At 34.3% G+C, this 19,920-nt stretch overlaps 1 protein-coding gene across 1 annotated transcript in view; it reads right to left on the bottom strand.

The window, feature by feature from the left end:
- Positions 1-19,920, bottom strand: part of LOC138330711 (uncharacterized) — a 33,665-nt gene that overhangs the window by 7,886 nt on the left and 5,859 nt on the right. The window contains exons 9-21 of the mRNA XM_069278270.1: positions 19,341-19,522; positions 18,762-18,913; positions 18,251-18,376; positions 13,458-13,616; positions 12,375-12,615; positions 11,041-11,144; positions 9,266-9,420; positions 8,265-8,433; positions 7,429-7,641; positions 6,836-7,062; positions 6,120-6,301; positions 5,296-5,447; positions 1,551-1,727 (exon numbers count right to left, since the gene is read on the bottom strand). Of these exons, the coding sequence (XP_069134371.1) occupies positions 1,551-1,727; positions 5,296-5,447; positions 6,120-6,301; positions 6,836-7,062; positions 7,429-7,641; positions 8,265-8,433; positions 9,266-9,420; positions 11,041-11,144; positions 12,375-12,615; positions 13,458-13,616; positions 18,251-18,376; positions 18,762-18,913; positions 19,341-19,522 (2,239 nt within the window). The remainder of the gene's footprint in view (positions 1-1,550; positions 1,728-5,295; positions 5,448-6,119; positions 6,302-6,835; positions 7,063-7,428; positions 7,642-8,264; positions 8,434-9,265; positions 9,421-11,040; positions 11,145-12,374; positions 12,616-13,457; positions 13,617-18,250; positions 18,377-18,761; positions 18,914-19,340; positions 19,523-19,920) is intronic.

Raw genomic sequence — 19,920 nt, 5'->3', positions numbered from 1 at the left:
TCGAAAGTAAGATATTGTCTAATTTCAGCGAAAGTCGGTATATAAGAATGCAGAATATGATATCACGTTAAAAAAACCAAACAAACAAACAAACAAAGTGAACACAGAAATAAGATTTTGGTACTGAAAGTAATTATTTCAAAATAATATTATGACATGTTATGTTAATGATTTTAATATTTCATTATGTACAACAATATCATATGGTATATGCTAAACATAAGACTCGTCCATGTGGACGACTGAAGGACAATATTTCAGTAGCCTTTTATTAACATGTATCTATGCTACATCCTGAGTGCGATAAATATACTTTTTTGTAATATCGCATACGTACAAATCTTTAGCCAGTGACGTGTATTAATTGCATATTTTTTTAATATGCTTTAGACACATTGACTTGAGAAACACCAATCTCATTGAAATACAATATACCCCAGAAAGCGTGACTCTACAGATTTGTATCTTTTAAGTTTTAGCGTTACGAAGTTCCCATTGTATAAGTACAAAATAAATATGTGATATATAGGACATGATACCAACAATCATACACTAACTGCACATTTATCATTCTTGATTTCTATACTTTATATTTCACATCACATAAACAGATTATATCTTTTATTCATTTTACGCTTGCTACACATCCTACAAACCTTGACACATGTATACCTTTTCATTCTGTACTTCATTATGTTTTTGGTTAACAATTTATTTTTAATATTGGACAATTTTACTGGATTACTCTGTGTTTTATTTTCGAAAGAACTTCTACAAGTTTGTGAGTTACTTAAAAATGTTTTAACAATTGAAAATGTTAACCTTTACTTAAATAGATTAAGACGAAAACTATTGTCATAAGTTATACAAATTTATCCAGCGATAGTATAACATAAAACAAAGTATGCTATATTACATATTGATTGCTGGGTAGATGAAACTTAAGTTACGAAAATGAATATTGTAAACAGGATGCACAATACACCTACTTAAATCCCTGGTCCATTCGAGTAAAACAAACAACTTGCCAACAGGAAATATAAAAAATAAGAGCAATTCAATTTCAAACAGATCCAGAAATGTTTATGTTGTAAATTGTTTGAAAAGAAAGACAGTTATTTTCATCAAGACATTTACAAAGTAATTTTCCGCGAGAAAAAAAGAATGTAAATATATTCCATTAGGATTTTTTTTTATGTAAAACCTAAAAGCTATAGATAATAAAACAGGGTATTATTGGCTAAATTATTGGATAGGTAAACCAGACACATTTTTATCATAATAGACGTACTTAATGTAACGACAAACTACTTATTTTTGAAAGTTATTTTATCAGTTGAATATGAACAATATACATATACACGTAGATATTCTTTTGTTTAGAATTTCATTTGAAAATGTAAAATCTTGTAAAATAACATATTATGTGAATGTAATTAATGCCACGAAAAAAATCAAATATGACATAAATAATTTTAGATCAAATAAGGAAACGACTAATTGTATACCAAATGCTGCCCACATGATAACTTTGCACGTGGCGGACTTACCTGTGTTCCGGCGTTGCTAGGATGATACCTCCCATTACCGCAAATAACCCTACTATTGCCGCCGTCAGACATACCAGCAAATATAAGAATTTCTGATACCGGCCAAACTCTCCGAGTTGCGTCGTTATTGCATCGAAATCCATGCTTACAGCAAATTGTTGCGTGACGAGTGCAGTTCAGCAGCGTGGTTGTATAACTGAGCTATTCATTTGTTGTGACTGTAGTTTTATCTCATCGGGAATAAACTTTGCCCAGACACCGCGTCCTGATAAGGCTTACCAACTGATTCCTGGTGAAACAGTCAACAAACTAGTAAATATTGATATACATTTACTGGGTGATCGTTGATCAAAACAATATTCACGCATCAAGATTTAATGAATAGATTTCAGGAAAAAATACTATTTTATATTTTACTTTGGCAAACTTAGAACATTTGTGATGCAAAAGTGTAGTGTTGCTCTTTTCTGACACATCACTCGTGTCTACAAACGTTGCTGTTATCTAGGTATTAGGTGTTGGAAGTTATGACCTGGGTTACTACTGGTCGCCCTTTCATATATTCACGTCATATTCTCTTGTTGCAATGTTTCTATATGTTATACCCCTCGTATGACTAACCCTGCCTTAAGTTTAGTTTTACAAACTTAAAGAGAATAATAGTTATTATTATTTTTCTTGGTTTTTCCGCCAATCTCATTGGACGTCGGTACCCCACGTGACCCCCTATAAAACAATGACCGACTGGTAAAAGCTTGAATGTGACATGCATTATAACGTTGATAATCAAAGCGTTTCTAAGATACCGATTTTTGTTGGTAACACATTTTTGTCAAACACTGAGAAAGGCAGACACAGCTGCAGGTGTGCCTCCCTGCTGGTAGAGGAAAATGAAACATTTTAAACAACGGCGGAATTACAAATACAAAGATGCAACGATACCAGCGGCGCTTGTACATAGATATGTATTTAGACATTTTCTGTAATAATCTAACAGTTGAAAAATATGAAAAATACAGTATGGGTATGATGATGCATTCTTCTACATTGTATCTGGAAACCAGACCTAATAAGAAAATTGTACAGTCATTTTGGATATATAGATAATATAATTTAAGGCAAAGCCTTTCAGAGAGCGCAGCAGTTAATCCATTCATTCGGTTTTTTAAACTGTTATTAAATAGAAATATGCCAGGTAAATAAAGGATTTCTAACGGCGAAAGAGTTATCTCCCCTGACCCATCAGTCTTACCGATATTGACACATGTTTTGTTCTAATTGCTTATTGTGTGCGCTGAATAACTGTACTGATAGAAACCATTTATATAATCATTAATGATTAGAATCATAGCTTTGCTGAATGACTGGCATTGAGTTCATAACAAGAAAAAACAATATTGAACATAGAATACTTCTACTTTCACTTTCTGCAAAAATAGGTGACTGCGGCTACAAATTATATCTCAACGTCATTCTCCGTTGCCAAGCGGAAAATTCCGAAGCAACTGCTCACGTAAAACGGCTTTTAAGTTAAGATTCAGGACAAAATGCAATTGTTAGATTCAGGTAAGAATAAATTGAGAGGTTTATCTTTCACTAATGTTTCATTTTGAATTTTTCCAAGCGTTACTTGTTTGTAATCTCGCGAGAGTGTGATATTGTAATCACGCGAGAGTGTGACTTTGGATACTGTCTTGCGCGATGCTGGATCTTGAGTTGACTTCCTGTTTCCGGTTTTTGAGAAAGTTTTCCAACTCTACATATATTGGATGATTTACATAGAATAACGTTACCGAGACACCTCTATCACAAGAGTTCGCTGCGCTCTCTATAATATGTATTTAACTGAAAATCAATGTAGATGTTCACACAAGTCTGTCACATATATGCGTTTTTGTGTATTGCATCAAGGACGTACATATGTAAATGACACTTATAAATCCTTGATTGCATGCAAAGAACACCAATTGAAATAATAAAACAATTGTAGGATTTTGAATTCTGTTGATGCATGTTTTTATTGAACAAAGGAAAATTATCAACCTCGGACTACGTCCTCGGTCGATAATTTTTCTTTGGTCAATAAAAACATGCATCGACCTCATCAAAATGCTATAATTGTAAAGTATCTAACAATGCAGCGTTATTTTGATGCGAGACTTAGGAAGGCTGTCATGAAGAGCCGTTTGGTGTGGAATATCAAAATAAACTTGTATTGTTATTTATTTTGTTTATCTGCATCCATTCGCTCATAGATGACATTTAAAATGAAATAAATCTACCGATTATTTACTAGGTTTCACTTAAATCGAGACGCTATTTTGTTGCCAATTTTTGCGGGACTGAATGCCGTTACAATCACCGGAAGGTAAAGTTTTGGGGCCAAGTTAGAAAAAAATCCATTCAATGTGGAAGAAATTCATTTGAGTCGTATTGACGGATAAAGAATTTCGAATTAACGGAAAAAGCACAAGTGTATCAGGCAGTACCCATCGATCAGTATGTGCGGCAGTTGCAGAATAAGTTTACTTTTAATATCTATAGACTGGCGGTGAGTCTATAACGTGATGATGGTCACCATGCTATTCAACGAGATGTGTGTCCTAAATGTCTTCCTTTACACACTTTCCACTCTCAGCAATTTGATTGCCATATTTACAGATTTCTACAATTTGACAATATTTTACACACATATTGATGGCATTTCTACATTACTAATGCAAGTGAAAAGAGAGAAAGAACTTTAATTTTGTTATTTTATTAAAAAAACCATTGTGTTCATGTAGAGGAATATCTGGTTGGTTTGTATCATTTTCCTGAAAAATATCCATGTTTTTCAGTGTTCGTCCATTGAAAACCCATTATTGACAATCTCCACTTTCTTCTTTGACTCAAACCCCGATCTGAAATTTCAAAAATATACATATCTCAGTTTTATAAGATATTTGTACATGGAATAAAAACATATTTATGAACATGAAAATATTCAAGTTACATCTATCTGAAAGATTTTCTTTCTGTGTAAGGCCTGTTCTTTCATGTAAGCACATACGTCGGAATTACATATGTATGTCAGTAATACACATACTACAAATAAATATAGGTTAAATTTCATATTTCTGAACTATTTGCCTGCCTATAATTGATATATATATTAAAATAACGAAATAAAGAACACATAATAGCACATATGAGTATTATCAACGTCACATACACTGTATAAGATTATAAGGCTCTTTCATATGTAGATATGAAGGATAGGGATATGCTACCCGAGGGTCACAAAATGTAGAAAAACCCGAGGCTTGCCGAGGGTTTTGCAACATTTTGTGATCCCGAGGGATCAATTCAATTCAATCCAATTTTTCCTACATGAAACATTACGTAATATTTTCAACAAAAATTTCGTTGTGAAAAAAAAATGTTTAATTTTTACCGAGGAAATATAATTTTTGTTGACGCCGTGACGTCACGAGGCTTTATTGAATGGGTAGTCATGCAATACAGCTTCAGGCGGCATGAGTGTATTGCCCTAGACCAGCCAGTATTACACCTGTAGGTATGAAAGAAATACGCATGTTCTAATCTTGTAAGCAGGCTCTAAGGACGTCTAAGCTTTGGATAAAGGTGAATATACGCCTGCCAGAAAACCAGGAAAAAAACCAACTACCGATGATTAATCAGAATTAGAATAAATAAAATCGTTGCACAGAATATTTTTGAAAACTTTTATAATTCCACTCACATTCCAAACTGTTTGCCCTGCTCAATCGTGTCGGGTAAGTCTTTGTTTAGTGTTTCTGGCAGAAGAAGCGCTAATAAGCCCGCGGCTATAGACGCTGAACCAAAGATAATTAACGGCACTGCCTTTCCTATGGTACCTCCTATGGCAGCAGCCTGTAGTGGAAACAGCATTGGAAAACAGGTTCAATAGGTCTAACGACCTGAACTCGTAACATTATAAAATATAAATTTGCAAAATACATTTGAAAGTATTTTCAACATCTGTTCCGTGCAAATGGATCATCCAACAAATCCTTTTCAATACGTAAATAAGTTCTCACCAATATACATTATCCACCAAACGCTCTAAAACGACAAGTACGATTAGTGGTTTTCTGTATATCATATGATCTCGTAAACAAACGGGTGATTTAATTTCTTAAATGCGTAATAGTTTGATATCAAAACGACTGAAATGAGAAAACCGTCGCTCAGCTTACATATGTGACGTACATGTAAGTACAAATGGCACACAGTACACAACATTCAAGGACAAACAACGGGTGCAAAAAGAGATATTAATTATGATGACAATTTATGAAAAAAAAATCTTTATGCAATTCGTAGTCTGATTTTGTGTTTGGATTACGATAGTTGTTCAAAAATTGTCTTTGAAAGCATTAATCTTTATTCAAAAACAAAACATTCCAAGCGTTTAAATATAACACACAAGGATACATTTGTAGACTAATATATAGTATTTCAAGAGCAGTGTAGATAAACAAATGCTTTAGAAAGATATTTTAAAACATTTTTTTTTTTCAATTTTCATTTATATATGCATACCGATGAAATGACATATGGAGCTACCATAGATCCTAACCGGGCGAAACAGGAACATGCTCCCATACCCGCATTCCGTACAACAGTTGGGTAAAGCTCAGACGTCAGCACGTAGACACTTCCGAACGCACACCCCGCTCCTAACTTTCCTATTAGCACCAGGGCAACAGTCAAACTGTGTAAAGCTGAAATAATAACATGGCTTCACAACACAAAGAAAAAGATAAACATTTAGAAAAAGTGTAGATTTGACGAAGAATCTGTGATACTGATGACAAATGTATTGGACAACCAAAGATAAAGCTTTGAATTGTTTTCTGTAAGTGTAGCAGGTTTTATTCGTAAATAATGTATAAAGTGATGCGGTCGCCTTCTAGCTACTTGAAGGATAGTCCTTTAGTTCAGTTGGTAGTGCGGTTGTCCAGTAACTCTGGGGTCGAGAGTTCGATCACGTCTGGCAATACGCTACATTTTACTCAAGCCTTGTTACACAAGGATGACAGTTACATATACGATACCACAACTACTGCACTTGGCAGAAAAATACATTGGAGATGTTTGGGCACTAAATGTAATGCGATAATGAATTCCTCACGGAATAACGTCAGCGAAAACTCGATCGTTAAACTTAGGTATCCATTGCGTAACTGATATAGATCAGTGGGATAAAGAGTTATGTCATGTCAGGTAGATGTCTCTTAAATGAACAGTGAACTTACATTCACCCCCGTAGGTTGTGGAGAATAATGTAGATAGACACGACACGCCACCTACGATCATTGCTGTGCAGTGAACCCTCTTTCTGCCGATACGGTTTAGGAAGATGAGTAGGAGAAGGCTTGACGGGAAGTCCATCACTCCCAGTAACAAAAAGTTCAGGTAAAAATCTCCACCAATATTTCCGGCATTCATCGATAGACCGTAAAACGTCATAGCGATAACACTCCTGTTTCAAAGAAGTCAGAAACTAACAACAATCATATCATTGAAACTTTCAACATCAAAGTCGATTTCGTCATAAACAGAGACACTTTTAAGATTTTGAGAAAATTTGTCATTTTTAAAGTTAATACAAACAGCGAGTGTTATCGGATTTTGATATACATGTACCTATGTTGGTCGGTCGAAATATCAATTGTGTCACCCATTTCTTACCAGAAACAAAAGGATTTCAAATTCTTAATTTAGTAAACGGAACTGCATAAATTATATACCAAATTGACTCACTGGTGGTTTCTAATTGAAAATGTTAGGCAAAATGAATTATACTTAAAACGAACTGAAGAATATTGAAACAAAAATGCATAATTACCAGTTCAGGAATAATATCAATGTCCTACGCAGTAACACTTTGGATGTAAATAGATGCCGAATGTCTCCTTTCGGTTTCTCATCCTCCTTATAACTGGTTAGGGGCGGTACATGTTGGCTCTTTTTGTTCACGTCTGCTATTCGGTTGATCAGTTCCTCAGCCTTCTTCGTCGAACCATGATTAAGTAGCCATCTTGGAGATTCCTGAATTATCCTGGGGAAAAAATTGTATATAATTTACCTGTTAATTGATTGTTACCAAGATTGATTTCAGTAAAGTTGTGTTAAAACATCCTGTATTTATAATGTATAAAATATAAAAATATATCTTTACATATATCCAGGAGAAACTTGAATATATAGATAACTTCAAATGACCAGTTGTCAATTAAATATCAAAAGCCGTCGAGATTAGAACAAACATTCCCAATATGAATTCGGGGTAATTTCTCCCTGTGGTAGATAAAATATTTAAGATACGTTTTATAAAAACAAACCAATACGAGTGTCAGACATATCACTGATATTGTATTACATCACTATACATCACATAGTACATATAATAAATCAACATTAAGTCTGAAGCGATCTTTCAAATTTAAAGTTAGGAAATCACCGATGACATTACAAAAAGTTACGTCATTTTTATTGGCTAAGCAAAAAGATAAGTCTAAGACTCTTCCACAATCCTGGGGCCAGGTTTACTTCGACACACTCTCTGTTTTGCGAGAATTTTGTAAGTCACTATTAATTGTAAAATCATAATTATTTCTCGCACTAACGTCTTTGCGAGTAATAAAAACAAAAAAAAATGTTTGAACTATCAGAACAACTGACCAGAAATAGGGCAGAAATAAAATGGTTGATCCTCCGACGACCAGTTCGACATACTTCCAGTCCCGTAACCAATACCCAAGCCCTGCTAGCATCACCTCTCCACCGGCAAAGAAGAATCCGTTAACCATAACCGCTCGGACTCTCTTACTGGGCCCAACTATCTCCAACGCTGTCAAGGTAAAGACAAACATTTAATTTGCAAAATCGGTCATCTGATGAAACGTATTTGTAAGATCGTGTATTTTAAACATTATCGGTGTTCTGTATATTTCATTAAAATCGTATTTGAAGTTTTTTATGGATTAATTTTCATGACAATCAGATACCCATGATGCATAATCATATTTAGAATCGGATATGTTTTATTCGACTAATACTTATCTATTATGGCCTGGTTGAGAGGGCACTATTGCCTCATAGTATTGTCGAGGGATGGAATAGTGCCCGAGCCGAAGGCGAGGGCACTATCCCATCATGAGACAATACTATGAGGCAATAGTGCCCTCTCAACCAGGCCATAATGGGTTTAGTACATCACCCTGACATGAGACCGTTTTCCATGTCATCGCAAACTTTAAGAAGCACGTCAAGCGATAGGCCTACCTCCCAACGCTATCTTCATTTTCACACCACGTTGTTACATTAAAAGTACAACATATAAATTGTGGCAGAGATATGGGATTCTATAAAAACGGAATTCAGCTTCATGAAAATTAAAAGTAGATCAATATAGAACATTAGTGAACAGTCTTCTGTAGAAAAGCAAGATTTACTTCCTTCCCCGCACAAAACAGCCTGTCCGCCATCTTGACGTCTTGGTCGAAGCGCAACGTTATAATGACGTCATGTAATGGTGACGTCACAATACATTCACGTTCAATTTCGCGCCACTTCAATAGTGCCCGCTTGCCCGGGCACTATTACAAATATTTTCCATGTGTGTAGCCAATCAGAATCCAGTATTCTGTCACGTGATGTACTAATGATACGTATGTACTTACACAGTACAAACGTGGTAAGTACTATCCCTGTAGTGGAAGCCCCGACCAGGAACCGTAGGGCTATGTATACTGGAAGGTTTGGTGCCCAGGCCAGGCCTACAGAGGACACAAACTGTTGTACCATAGAACAACACATTGAAAACTTCCTCCCATACCTGTAGGAACAATGAAAGGAAACATAGGTAAAGATAACAAACAATTAAATAAATTAAATAATTATAGATTTATTTTAGATTGTTAGTTTATGAACGCTTTATTACTGATGCGAATAAAGACAATATTCGCAATCCTTATTTCGTTGGCATTATGGAAGAAGAGGGGTCACTCTAGCAGGTCCAGGAAATATAAGAACCTATATAGGAGAGTTAGCTGACATTTAATCTGGTAAACAGAAATGGCTTTGTGTTAATATTTTGCTTTAACGCAAGTCAGAGAAAATGTTATCGAAAAATAATCAGAAAATGATGTTTTTTATAAATATCAAAATTACAGTGGATTGCTGCCTTTTACTTAATTGTAATTTTCGCTTTAAATTATAAGGTTTTACGGTAACATAAAAACGATATACTTCACTACAGTGAAAATGTCATTTTTGATATTTTCACTCGCTTACATTTACATTACCACTGCACAATACCTATATGTTGCTACTAAGCCCAATGTTATTTTCCAGTATTAACATTGACAGTTAGGCTCTGGCAATCAGAGTTCAAAAGGTAAAGTAATGGCTAGGTTTTACATCTCTACGATAATCCACTATATAACATAATCTGAAAATGGATCAATATGGAAATATATTCTTATGAGAAAAAAAAATGAAATAGATTGAAATGCTGTACTTATCGTTGTACATCCCGTTTTATCGATGGGACTATTACATCTACTGTTATTGTTTAGTCCGTTGTCAATGGCAACATACCGGCAGTTTCAAGACCTCAACTCTTTCCCGCCAAATTATTGGCTGTTCCATCAAATTATGTTTTTCACTATACAAACGTATAACTTTTATTTTCATACTTGATTTTTCAACCTTTTTCTTTTTATAAGGGGAATGCCTATATAAATGTAAATATAAGTATTGGTTGTAATAATTTTGACATGTATTGGTGTGTAACATACATTGGTATTCTAGCATGTCTTTCATGGCGCGCTAACGCGCACCATTAGCTATGCTAGAACACCCAATGTATGTTACAAACCATTGCATGTAAAAAATATGACAGCTAATGCTTAATTGACCAATCCGAATGCAGCATTGAGAAAAAATATCATTTTGATTGTTACGTCATTAGTTTGTTCACAAAAATGACGTCATATTTTGGTGTAGAAATATGACGTTATACTCTCAAAAATACGATGTAATAATGGCAACGGCAAATAATTGCAAAATGTAATAAATAGAGTATTCCTTGTTTTTTGATGAATACCACATGAATATCATCTCGAGAGGTGGAAACTTTGATATTTTTCAATGATGCTTCGCACTCGTGAAAAATATAAAAGTTTCCACCTCACTCGACCAATTATAACTGCACCGGTTTTAGACGTCGGACGGACGTTGTAATCTAGTCGGCGACGTCGCTACTTAAATTCAACTAATAATCAACATTAATTCCACGTCGTGTGCCCACTGGGTGGTATTCGTTAAGAAACAAGGAATATCCTCTATATATGTTTGATTAACCTAGTTATTTGATCACCAATAACATGTTATATAACATAGGAAATGTTAAAAAAAATGCGTGATTTATTACGAAAAGTCACTATCGACTTACCTGTCTGCCAGTAAGCCAAACGTGAACGATCCGACGAGAACACCCACGAAGAACATCATCTTTGTCAATGAGAGTATATGGGCATTGCTGCAGACGAGGTCATGCTGGAGAGGAGACCACTAATACTAAACATATTTCACTGTTTCATTGGGTTATCATCTTGATATAAAATGGAGTTTTCATCTTTGATGAACAAAGCATATCTTTGATTTTCTTACGAAGTTTTACATAAATGTTAAATAGCAACCAGTGATTTCTGCTTTATCATGTGACGTAAAACATGAACATATTATGTGAACGGCACATGTTAGAATAGTTTCATTCGTTCCATTAACACACAAGCCAAACTTTTTTTCCCAAAAATACACAGGCAATACTTCTTCAAGTTAAAATTTTCACGTGAACCGCGGTAAAAAAGTGAATTTTTATGTGACATTTTTCCACATGAATTTCACGTGAAGTCCACGTGAAGAGATATTGCCTGTGTAGATATACTAGAACTTATTTCCGCGCGACATAATTTCGCCTTTTATACCTAAGCCGTTTATGTGAAGATTTCATTTCGCATTATTGATTTATGGAGCTCTATTACATAATAAACAGTTTAGCGGCGATTCCTTTTTGTGATCTCCTATCGCCAGAGAATTCTAAATCTAATCGCACACGACAATACGTTGGCTTACTACAGTAAATGTTGGGTATGTTGTATACATACGATATTTTCTTTACTTCTAACAACTGTTTAACATCAGAGAAATTAGGGCTTGTGATCGAAAAATGGTCCTAATTTTAAATTTGTTCTACAGTAAATGAAACTATAATTGTACCTGTTGCCCCTATTGCATGATCGTTAAAGACGACTATTTAGGATCGTATGTTTTCTCTTCTTCAAATCTGACAGTTTTTTTCCCTAACGTCTCTATTGACACTACCTCACGTTTTGCCTCGTGGTGAGTGCTCGCGCCTGTAAGGGAGGCTTTAGGTTAAGTCCCTATGCCGAGACACAATATAGTATAGCTTAGCGCTCAGCATAGAGAGTGGGACGAATGGTTTGCCTGTTATCGGTATAATGTGAGCGATGCCTTTGGCGGCATGTTTTGGTGATATAGCAATACAAAAATTGCAAAAGTACCGCTATTTTAAGGAGACACAAAATGAATATACCGCAGCCACCCAAAACATAAACATTCACACACTGCAAGATATTGTACACATGGGAGTCCGTTTTTCAATTACTCTTGTTAGTAATAGGACGTACGTTAATGTAATAAACCAAACCAAACGTTCGTCCGTTGTATATTGTTCTATTACTTATTTGTTTATTTCATACTTACCTTGGATACTAAAGTTTCTGTAAACACCGACTGACTGTATACCCAGCTGCTACATTCCACTGTCGACCTATTGCCTGTAATAGTACTGTTGTGACCCCCTGTCATCTTATAGGTATACACATGACACTGGTCATAGTATTTGGTACTGTCCGAAGATCGTGGTATGAAGGTGTCCACCATTGTCTGATGTTCCGGACTTTGTATCGCATATATGTCGTCTTCATATCCGGGTACTTTACATCTGAATACAATAAAAAAGTTTAGACTGTTGTTCGTTTGTTCCTTCATTTACGGAATTATTTGCTCATCCGAGCTAATATTCAAAATTACTATATTATTTGTTTGTATTAGTTGATTTTTTCTTTAATATATTGTTTTATTATTTTAAAAGCATTACTACCGTACAGTCAAATATGCTCAAGAATAAAAGAAATCGACCTATATTTCAAATGAGAAAATTATTATAATTATACCAAATCTAAATTTTTCAATTGAGGATTAAGAAAATTTTACGAAAATAATTTTCGTGATTACTTCAATGTCCTACAAAATCGCGAAAATATATCCGTCACGTTAATAACGGGATACACTACACTATTACACTTTTTTTATTTAAAATCATATCCGAAGCATGTCAATGCATAATGCATTAAAATTATTTGAAACATTTGAAAATGGTCATATTTATGGAATATGCTATTGACTGAAATTGAAGTAATATATTATAAAATCAGAAAATTGGGAAAAGTCCATTGTACTCGTTCCTGGTTCATTTTGTCGCAATAATCACACTTGAAAGGTATTCCCTTCTGCATTTTTCTCAGATATCCTGTTACTTTGAATTAATCAGTGTGCTTATTAAGGCTATAAAATAGGTCTGTTTAGGGTTACCCGACCGACCCTAATTTTCTATTTTTACCTCCGACCCTAATTTTTTCTCTCCACTTTACTACGAAAGAAAAATTAAAAATCGGGAATTCGATCTCAGACTCCGGTTCCGTCCATTATTATTATCCTCCTGGTATTTTTGGTCTAATAGAAAATACAAATATGCTTCAAATTGTGTTATGATTGATAACTTACCTATGGTCTGGAACTCCGAGTAATATAACTGATATCACCATAAACATGGCACAATTAATGTGAGGAAGACACAGCAGAAGGATTTGAATTATCTGGTATTTTCCAATACTGCCAATTCTTTCTATAATGTCATCGAAATTCATCTTTTTGTCCATGTTGCTGAGAAAAGGTCGTCAGTAATGGTTCCTCCACGAGCTATTTATCTTAGTTTATAAAACCTGCCTGACAAACAACGTGGTCAACTTGAGACTGTTTACATATGCCATCATCTCTATGCTTACATGTGGTGATCGTTGATAACCAGAGAACATCAACGTACGTAATATATGGTCAGAAATTTTAATTGATCGACGGAAACAGTCAGCATTGCATTGTTCTAAATTATAGCATTTATAAAACCTGCACTGATATGGAAAATGCATACAACGTTGATCTCTAAAGAAGGATTGGTTGGTCACGTTTTATGTGGGTACCGCACAGTTTTCGGCTTTTGTCATGTAAACACGGCCTTCAATGTACAATATGGTCGCAAAATTTAATCGTTTGCAAAATCATAAATGATGATTCATGCTTAACTGAGGATGTGCTTTCTTGTATTCTACCAATTTCATGTATGTTTTATGATCAATGACATTTTCTGCTCATTTATCGTCGTTATACAGTATATGTACTGTTATTCAAGCTGTGTTTTATATCCGATAGCATTTGGTAACTATATCATTGTATATAAATACATTGGTTTATAGGTTACATTGAGATTAGGTAAGATGACCTAGCTTTTGTTTACATAATAAAGCACTATTTATATAGGTAACAGATTGCCGTACAGAAAATAGCAAAGTTTGACCTTGTTAAGGCATTGGATCCAGTGTGTAAAATTCAGTCAATGGTATTGGTGACGTTGACCGGATTAAACTCATTTTAATTGGTGACATTTTATATAAAATAATCAAAGAAATATACATAGTTTATATATGTAACAAGTTATCAAAATGTTTGTAAAATGAATAAATTTGCGCTAAAGTATGATTGCATTTTAACATCATCATTTTGAAAAATAAAATAATATATATATCATACAATTAATCCAAATTTCTTCCTTCGTTTTAACTATATATTGATAAAGTACTCTGCCCTGCAGGAAGAGCGTTAGAATTGTACCTGCTGCCCCTATTGCATGATCGTAAAAGGCGACTAAATTTAGGATCTTATCTTATCTCTTCTTCCTAACTGACTTTATCCTTCCTAATGCCTCCCTTGGCACCGCCTCATTTTTGGCCTTGAGTTGAGCGTTCGCCCCTGTGAGGAAGGTTTTGGGTTCTGTCCCCTGGCCGAGACACACCAACGTCTATAAAAGTGGTAGTTTCTGCTCCTGCTTAACGCTCAGCATACATGGAGTGGGTCGACTGGTTCGCCCGGTGTCAGTATAATGTGACCGGGTGGGGTGTGTTGCTTGGTGTCTTCGGCGGCATGCTTCAGTAATATAGCACTATAAAAAGGGCAACAGTTCCACTATACAAGAAGACAACACATGAACATACCGCAGTCTCCGAAAACGCGCACCTCTCACAACCTACACGCAACACACAGAATACATGGGAGGCCGTCCTTACATGACCATAGCTGTTAATAGGACGTTAATTAATCAAACAAACAAACAATCTAACAATAAAGTACTACATTTAAAAATAAATGTATACAGTAACAATTACGATCACCATTGTTTAAGTGTTTATCTAGGGAAACTGACAACCAGCTAGGAATACATGCATACATGTACCGGTACGTCCATTTCAATTATAGTTTGAATCTAGTAGAAAAGTGAATTGAATTGGTCAAAATTAATCTCTGCTGAAAATTGGAGAATGTTGTATAAAGTGGTTTCAGGTTATAAGTTGATTCTTTTGTCTTACTTATATGCATATATGCATGTTTTGGTAAAGTCATTCATGAGACTTAGTGTACTTGAAAGCATACAAATATTGGCAAATTTAGGCATAAAAAGATAAATGCATAATAATTTTAGTATAAAGTAAAGTAAAGGTATATCAAATACAAATTGTTTGCATCAGTTTTATAAAAAAAATCCCATTTTTCGTTGCTAGTCTTTATATTGCTATTGGTATATATTTACTTAACATCTTTAATTCCTTCCTGTTCTGGAACATCTAATTACTAGAATACAGTGTATCATTGTATGTATAAATATAAAAGTAGTCTCGGCTCTACACTAAGTAATTATTATCACCTTATAGCCAGCATATATAGCACTCCCAATGCTTACAATTTCATACATGCACTATATATATTTATATATTAATAAGAAAGAACTACCTATTTCAAGTTTCTATGCCATATATGCATACTGCATTATCAGAATTTTTACACAGGAACCTTGTTTGTTATATTTAATTAGTGTATGGCTGACCTAGTATAATAACAGCTGTATGATGTACTGTAATGTTTTATTTATCTATAACAGCTGCCCAAAAAGAGCGTGTTCCTCTGAAATCACTTCAATAGAAGCATAGATATAGCAACGTATTCCCGAACATTTGATGTAGACTCAATGGTAAAATTCAATTAATCCGAGTGTGTAAATTTGTGTATTAAGACAAGTGGACAGTAGTATCCTAGAGTTACCTCCCTTCTTTTGAATGTTGTTATTATTATTAAATATTTTACCCGTTATTTGCATCGATTTAAAAGTTGTTGAAATATTCCATGATAGTAATTCAATTATATTCCTAAATAAGCATTATTTACAAAATGTCATGTATGATGTCATTTATCATTTATAATTGGATAAATGCCATTCTAATGAGTCCAAAGGATCTAAACACTTTTACAACTTTCTTATTAAAAACAATGTAATTCCCACTGGACAGAAAAAATGAAATAGGACTTTTGACTTTGACAATCCTACTTGGAATAAAATTTTCAAACTTCCTTTCACTATCACTAAAAACACACAGCTTCAATGGTTTCAGAATAGAGTGAACCATCATATTCTTACTACAAACTCTCTACTATTTAAATCTCATGTTGTCATTTTTCCATTATGTGTTCTCTGTAATTCTGACACTGAGACTACAATTTTTATATTATACATGTGCTGTGGGAATGCCAAGAGTTTCGTAACCTTCTTTATTTATTTGAAAATATTTTAGATGCACTCGTTATTTCCTTCAGTTTTAATAAAGAAATCCTTCTGCTAAAGAAAAGTTTGATAAGAATTGGAAGAAATGGGAAAAACTTGTAGCGTTGTAAAAATGTACATTATTTGACCATTATTTCTTTTTTTACTTCTCTTGTTTATTTATCTACCTGACCTTGAATATTATTGCCATATATAATCAAATTTTGCTTTTCTTGCAATGTTGAATATTTTATGTCTCATAGTTACACCCCGCCTCTCTCTCATCTCTCTATGTCTGTCTGTCTAGTCTGTCTGTTTGTCTACATGTCTGACTGTCTGTCTACATGTCTGTCAGTGTGTCTGTCTGTAAGTCTGTCTGCGTGTCTGTCTCTGTCTGCTTGTGTCTGTCTGTCTGTCTCTCTCTCCTTAGTTTTTGGTATGTGTGTTCTGTTTGTTTGTACACAAATCAATCAAAAATATTTTAAAAGATAAAACTCATTCAGATCAATTTGGATGTTTACATGTAAAATGTACAGTGATTACCTCATACAATTATCTTTTTTTATGGATGATGTCGATGTGGGTGATAATATATATAATGTTTTGTTTGAGGATAAGAGGCTATGTGGTAACATCAAAATATAAGACTAATTAATCATGCTATTAAAATGCATGTAGTAAGGATATTTTTAACTATGATGATGATCATGGTATGATGATGCGAATTGAATGATGATGTTAGTGTGCAAAGCTGTAACTATAGTGAGGCTGTTTATTGGGTGTGATAATGGTAATCAAATATAATTTGCTACTGTGGGATATGGTGATTACTGTATGATTAACGTTGTATATTGAGTGAGCATATGTATGATAACGATGATGAATGAGTGAATAAAGATTATGAATGATTTGTGTGCTGATGTCTAATGTAACTTTTACATTTTAAAAACTTCTGATTTTTTTTTAATACAAAAAAAGTGACTTAATGCTTCCAACACAAAATGACCATCTCCGCTGAATTTTTGCAGCACATTTTGATTTTTTTTTCTAAATGCGAGTTTTTGTAGGTATGTGACAAAATTATATATTAATGTATGTTTATTCTCCTGGTTAGCGCACAATATAAAGCGAGTAGGGACGACTGGTTCTCCGTTGTCAGCATAATGTGACCGGATCGTGAGTGTGTCGTGACTTCGGTGGCATGCCTCAGTGATATATCACTCACTATAAGAAGGGCAAGATTTCCTTTATCACAAGGAGACAAAACACCATACCACAACCCCCACAAACAGGCAGACATTCACACACAGCAACACGTTGCATGCATGGGAAGCCTTCCTTAAATATGTACGTTAATATGATAAACCAAACAGTTCCCGCTGCAATACCAGTAGTTTCGTCATCATTTAGGTATTCTGGAACATCTTGTGATTCAAACTAAAAGCGATTGACATTCATATATGAAACAGTGATCGATAATAATTACAGTCTGCTTTATGGATATTATCGATCCCTTGTTCGGAAAACATTTTTCTCTATCGAGTATCACACTTCATAGCATATCCTGGTTTCTTTGCAGAACATGTGCAGAACAAAATATTTATTTCTTTTATTAATAAGCTTTAATTTTGTACAAAAACTTAAAAATTTCGGTCATTCGGATTTACTTGATTTGAAATCTTCATTGTTCAAATTCTGTTTCCCATTCACGTCTGTTGTTATACTATTTATCGTCTCCTTGGATATCACCAAATTTGCAGTCGAAGCTCCCCTGGGTTTTCTGAAAGTATATACGTTCAATGTTCATTATCCTCATCCCAAGCAAAACCTCATATACTTAATGTTCTTCTGAAACTCAAGTATCTTGTCGGTAATATTCCGAGAATGTCATTACAAGGAATTATTGAGAAATTAATTGGCAAAGTGAAATTTTCACTGTTCATACTATTTTTTAAGGTGACATCTTCCAAAACATTTCGTTCACAGAAATATTTGTGGTAGGTTACATTGTACCGAATAAATACAAAAAACATTTTTTTTCTTTATAATCGTGGTTCCATAGCGACCACAAAAACAACGAAAATATCTATCAACTATTATTTCATATTATTCAGTATGACATCTACATTGTATGTTATAATAAATGATCTCTATCAGAAACTAACCTTCCAAATTGCTCTCCGTCTCGGATTGTCTCTGGTAGTTTGCGGCCGTGAGTCTCAGGCAGGAAAAGGGTAAAGATACCAGCTATTACAGAACAACCTCCAAATATGACCAGAGGTAAGGCCTGACCGAATCGTCCTCCCACCAGGTCGCCCTGTAAAGGGCCAACGATAATACTACTAAAGCGAAGTCAGCTCAACAGAAAAGAGGAATTGGTGCCAGCGTTGGGATTGCAAAATGCAAATGTATTTATCTTAAAACCTTTATATCACTTGCAAAGAGCTGGTTGTATTCTATATTAATTTATTAATCAACGTTCAGACTTTAGTACACAAGTGCAAATTAACTTTGTCATCCTCTTAGTTTAGGCATAATTAAAGTTTCTAAGCTTCTTAAATAGAGTGTACAAAAATAAGCAATATTTAATATAAAACGATTGGAGCTACATATCGTGAATTTGAAGAGAATGCAATCAGATAATATCAAGCTCTTTAGTCTGAAAATGACTAAACATTTATGTAAATAACCCATGTTGTTGGTAAAACGTTTGAAATCATTGTTTACTTTATGAGACAACTTACCGATTTGGCCACGTACGGAGCCACCATTCCGCCTATGCGGGCCACACAGGAGCTCATACCCATGCCTCCATTCCTGACCACGGTCGGATATAGTTCCAAGGAATAGATATATATCACTCCAAACGCTGCAGCAGATCCGAACTTCCCAATAATGGCCAGAGTAAGTGTGACGGGTTGCAAACCTTTGAACGTAACAAACATTGAAACATGTACTAAAGCCAAATTAAAAAATGATTCAATAACAAATTAAAACATTCTGATGCCTAATCAAAAATGTAACAGTACCAAATTGAAAATACAATAATCTAAATACTTGCTTAGAAGATACACTAGCGTTTTTTTCAAATATGAAATATCTATGCTTATTTAATTTAGATTGTAAGTATCATTTCGTATATCGCTATAAAGTTTTAGAATATATTACTAATAATCGAATACAGAAAAAAATTGAAGTATAAGATTTTAATTTTTCAGTTTTTGTTTGTTTGTTTAGTTTAGTTTAACGTCAGGGTCATGTAAGGACGTGTCAGGTTTGATGGTGGAGGAAAACAGGAGTACCCGGTGAAAAAAGCATCAATGA

Source organism: Argopecten irradians, chromosome 1, assembly GCF_041381155.1.
Source record: "Argopecten irradians isolate NY chromosome 1, Ai_NY, whole genome shotgun sequence".
NCBI lineage: Eukaryota > Metazoa > Mollusca > Bivalvia > Pectinida > Pectinidae > Argopecten > Argopecten irradians.
The sequence above is the reverse complement of the archived record's forward strand: the minus strand, read 5'-3'. Positions and strand labels throughout refer to the sequence as shown.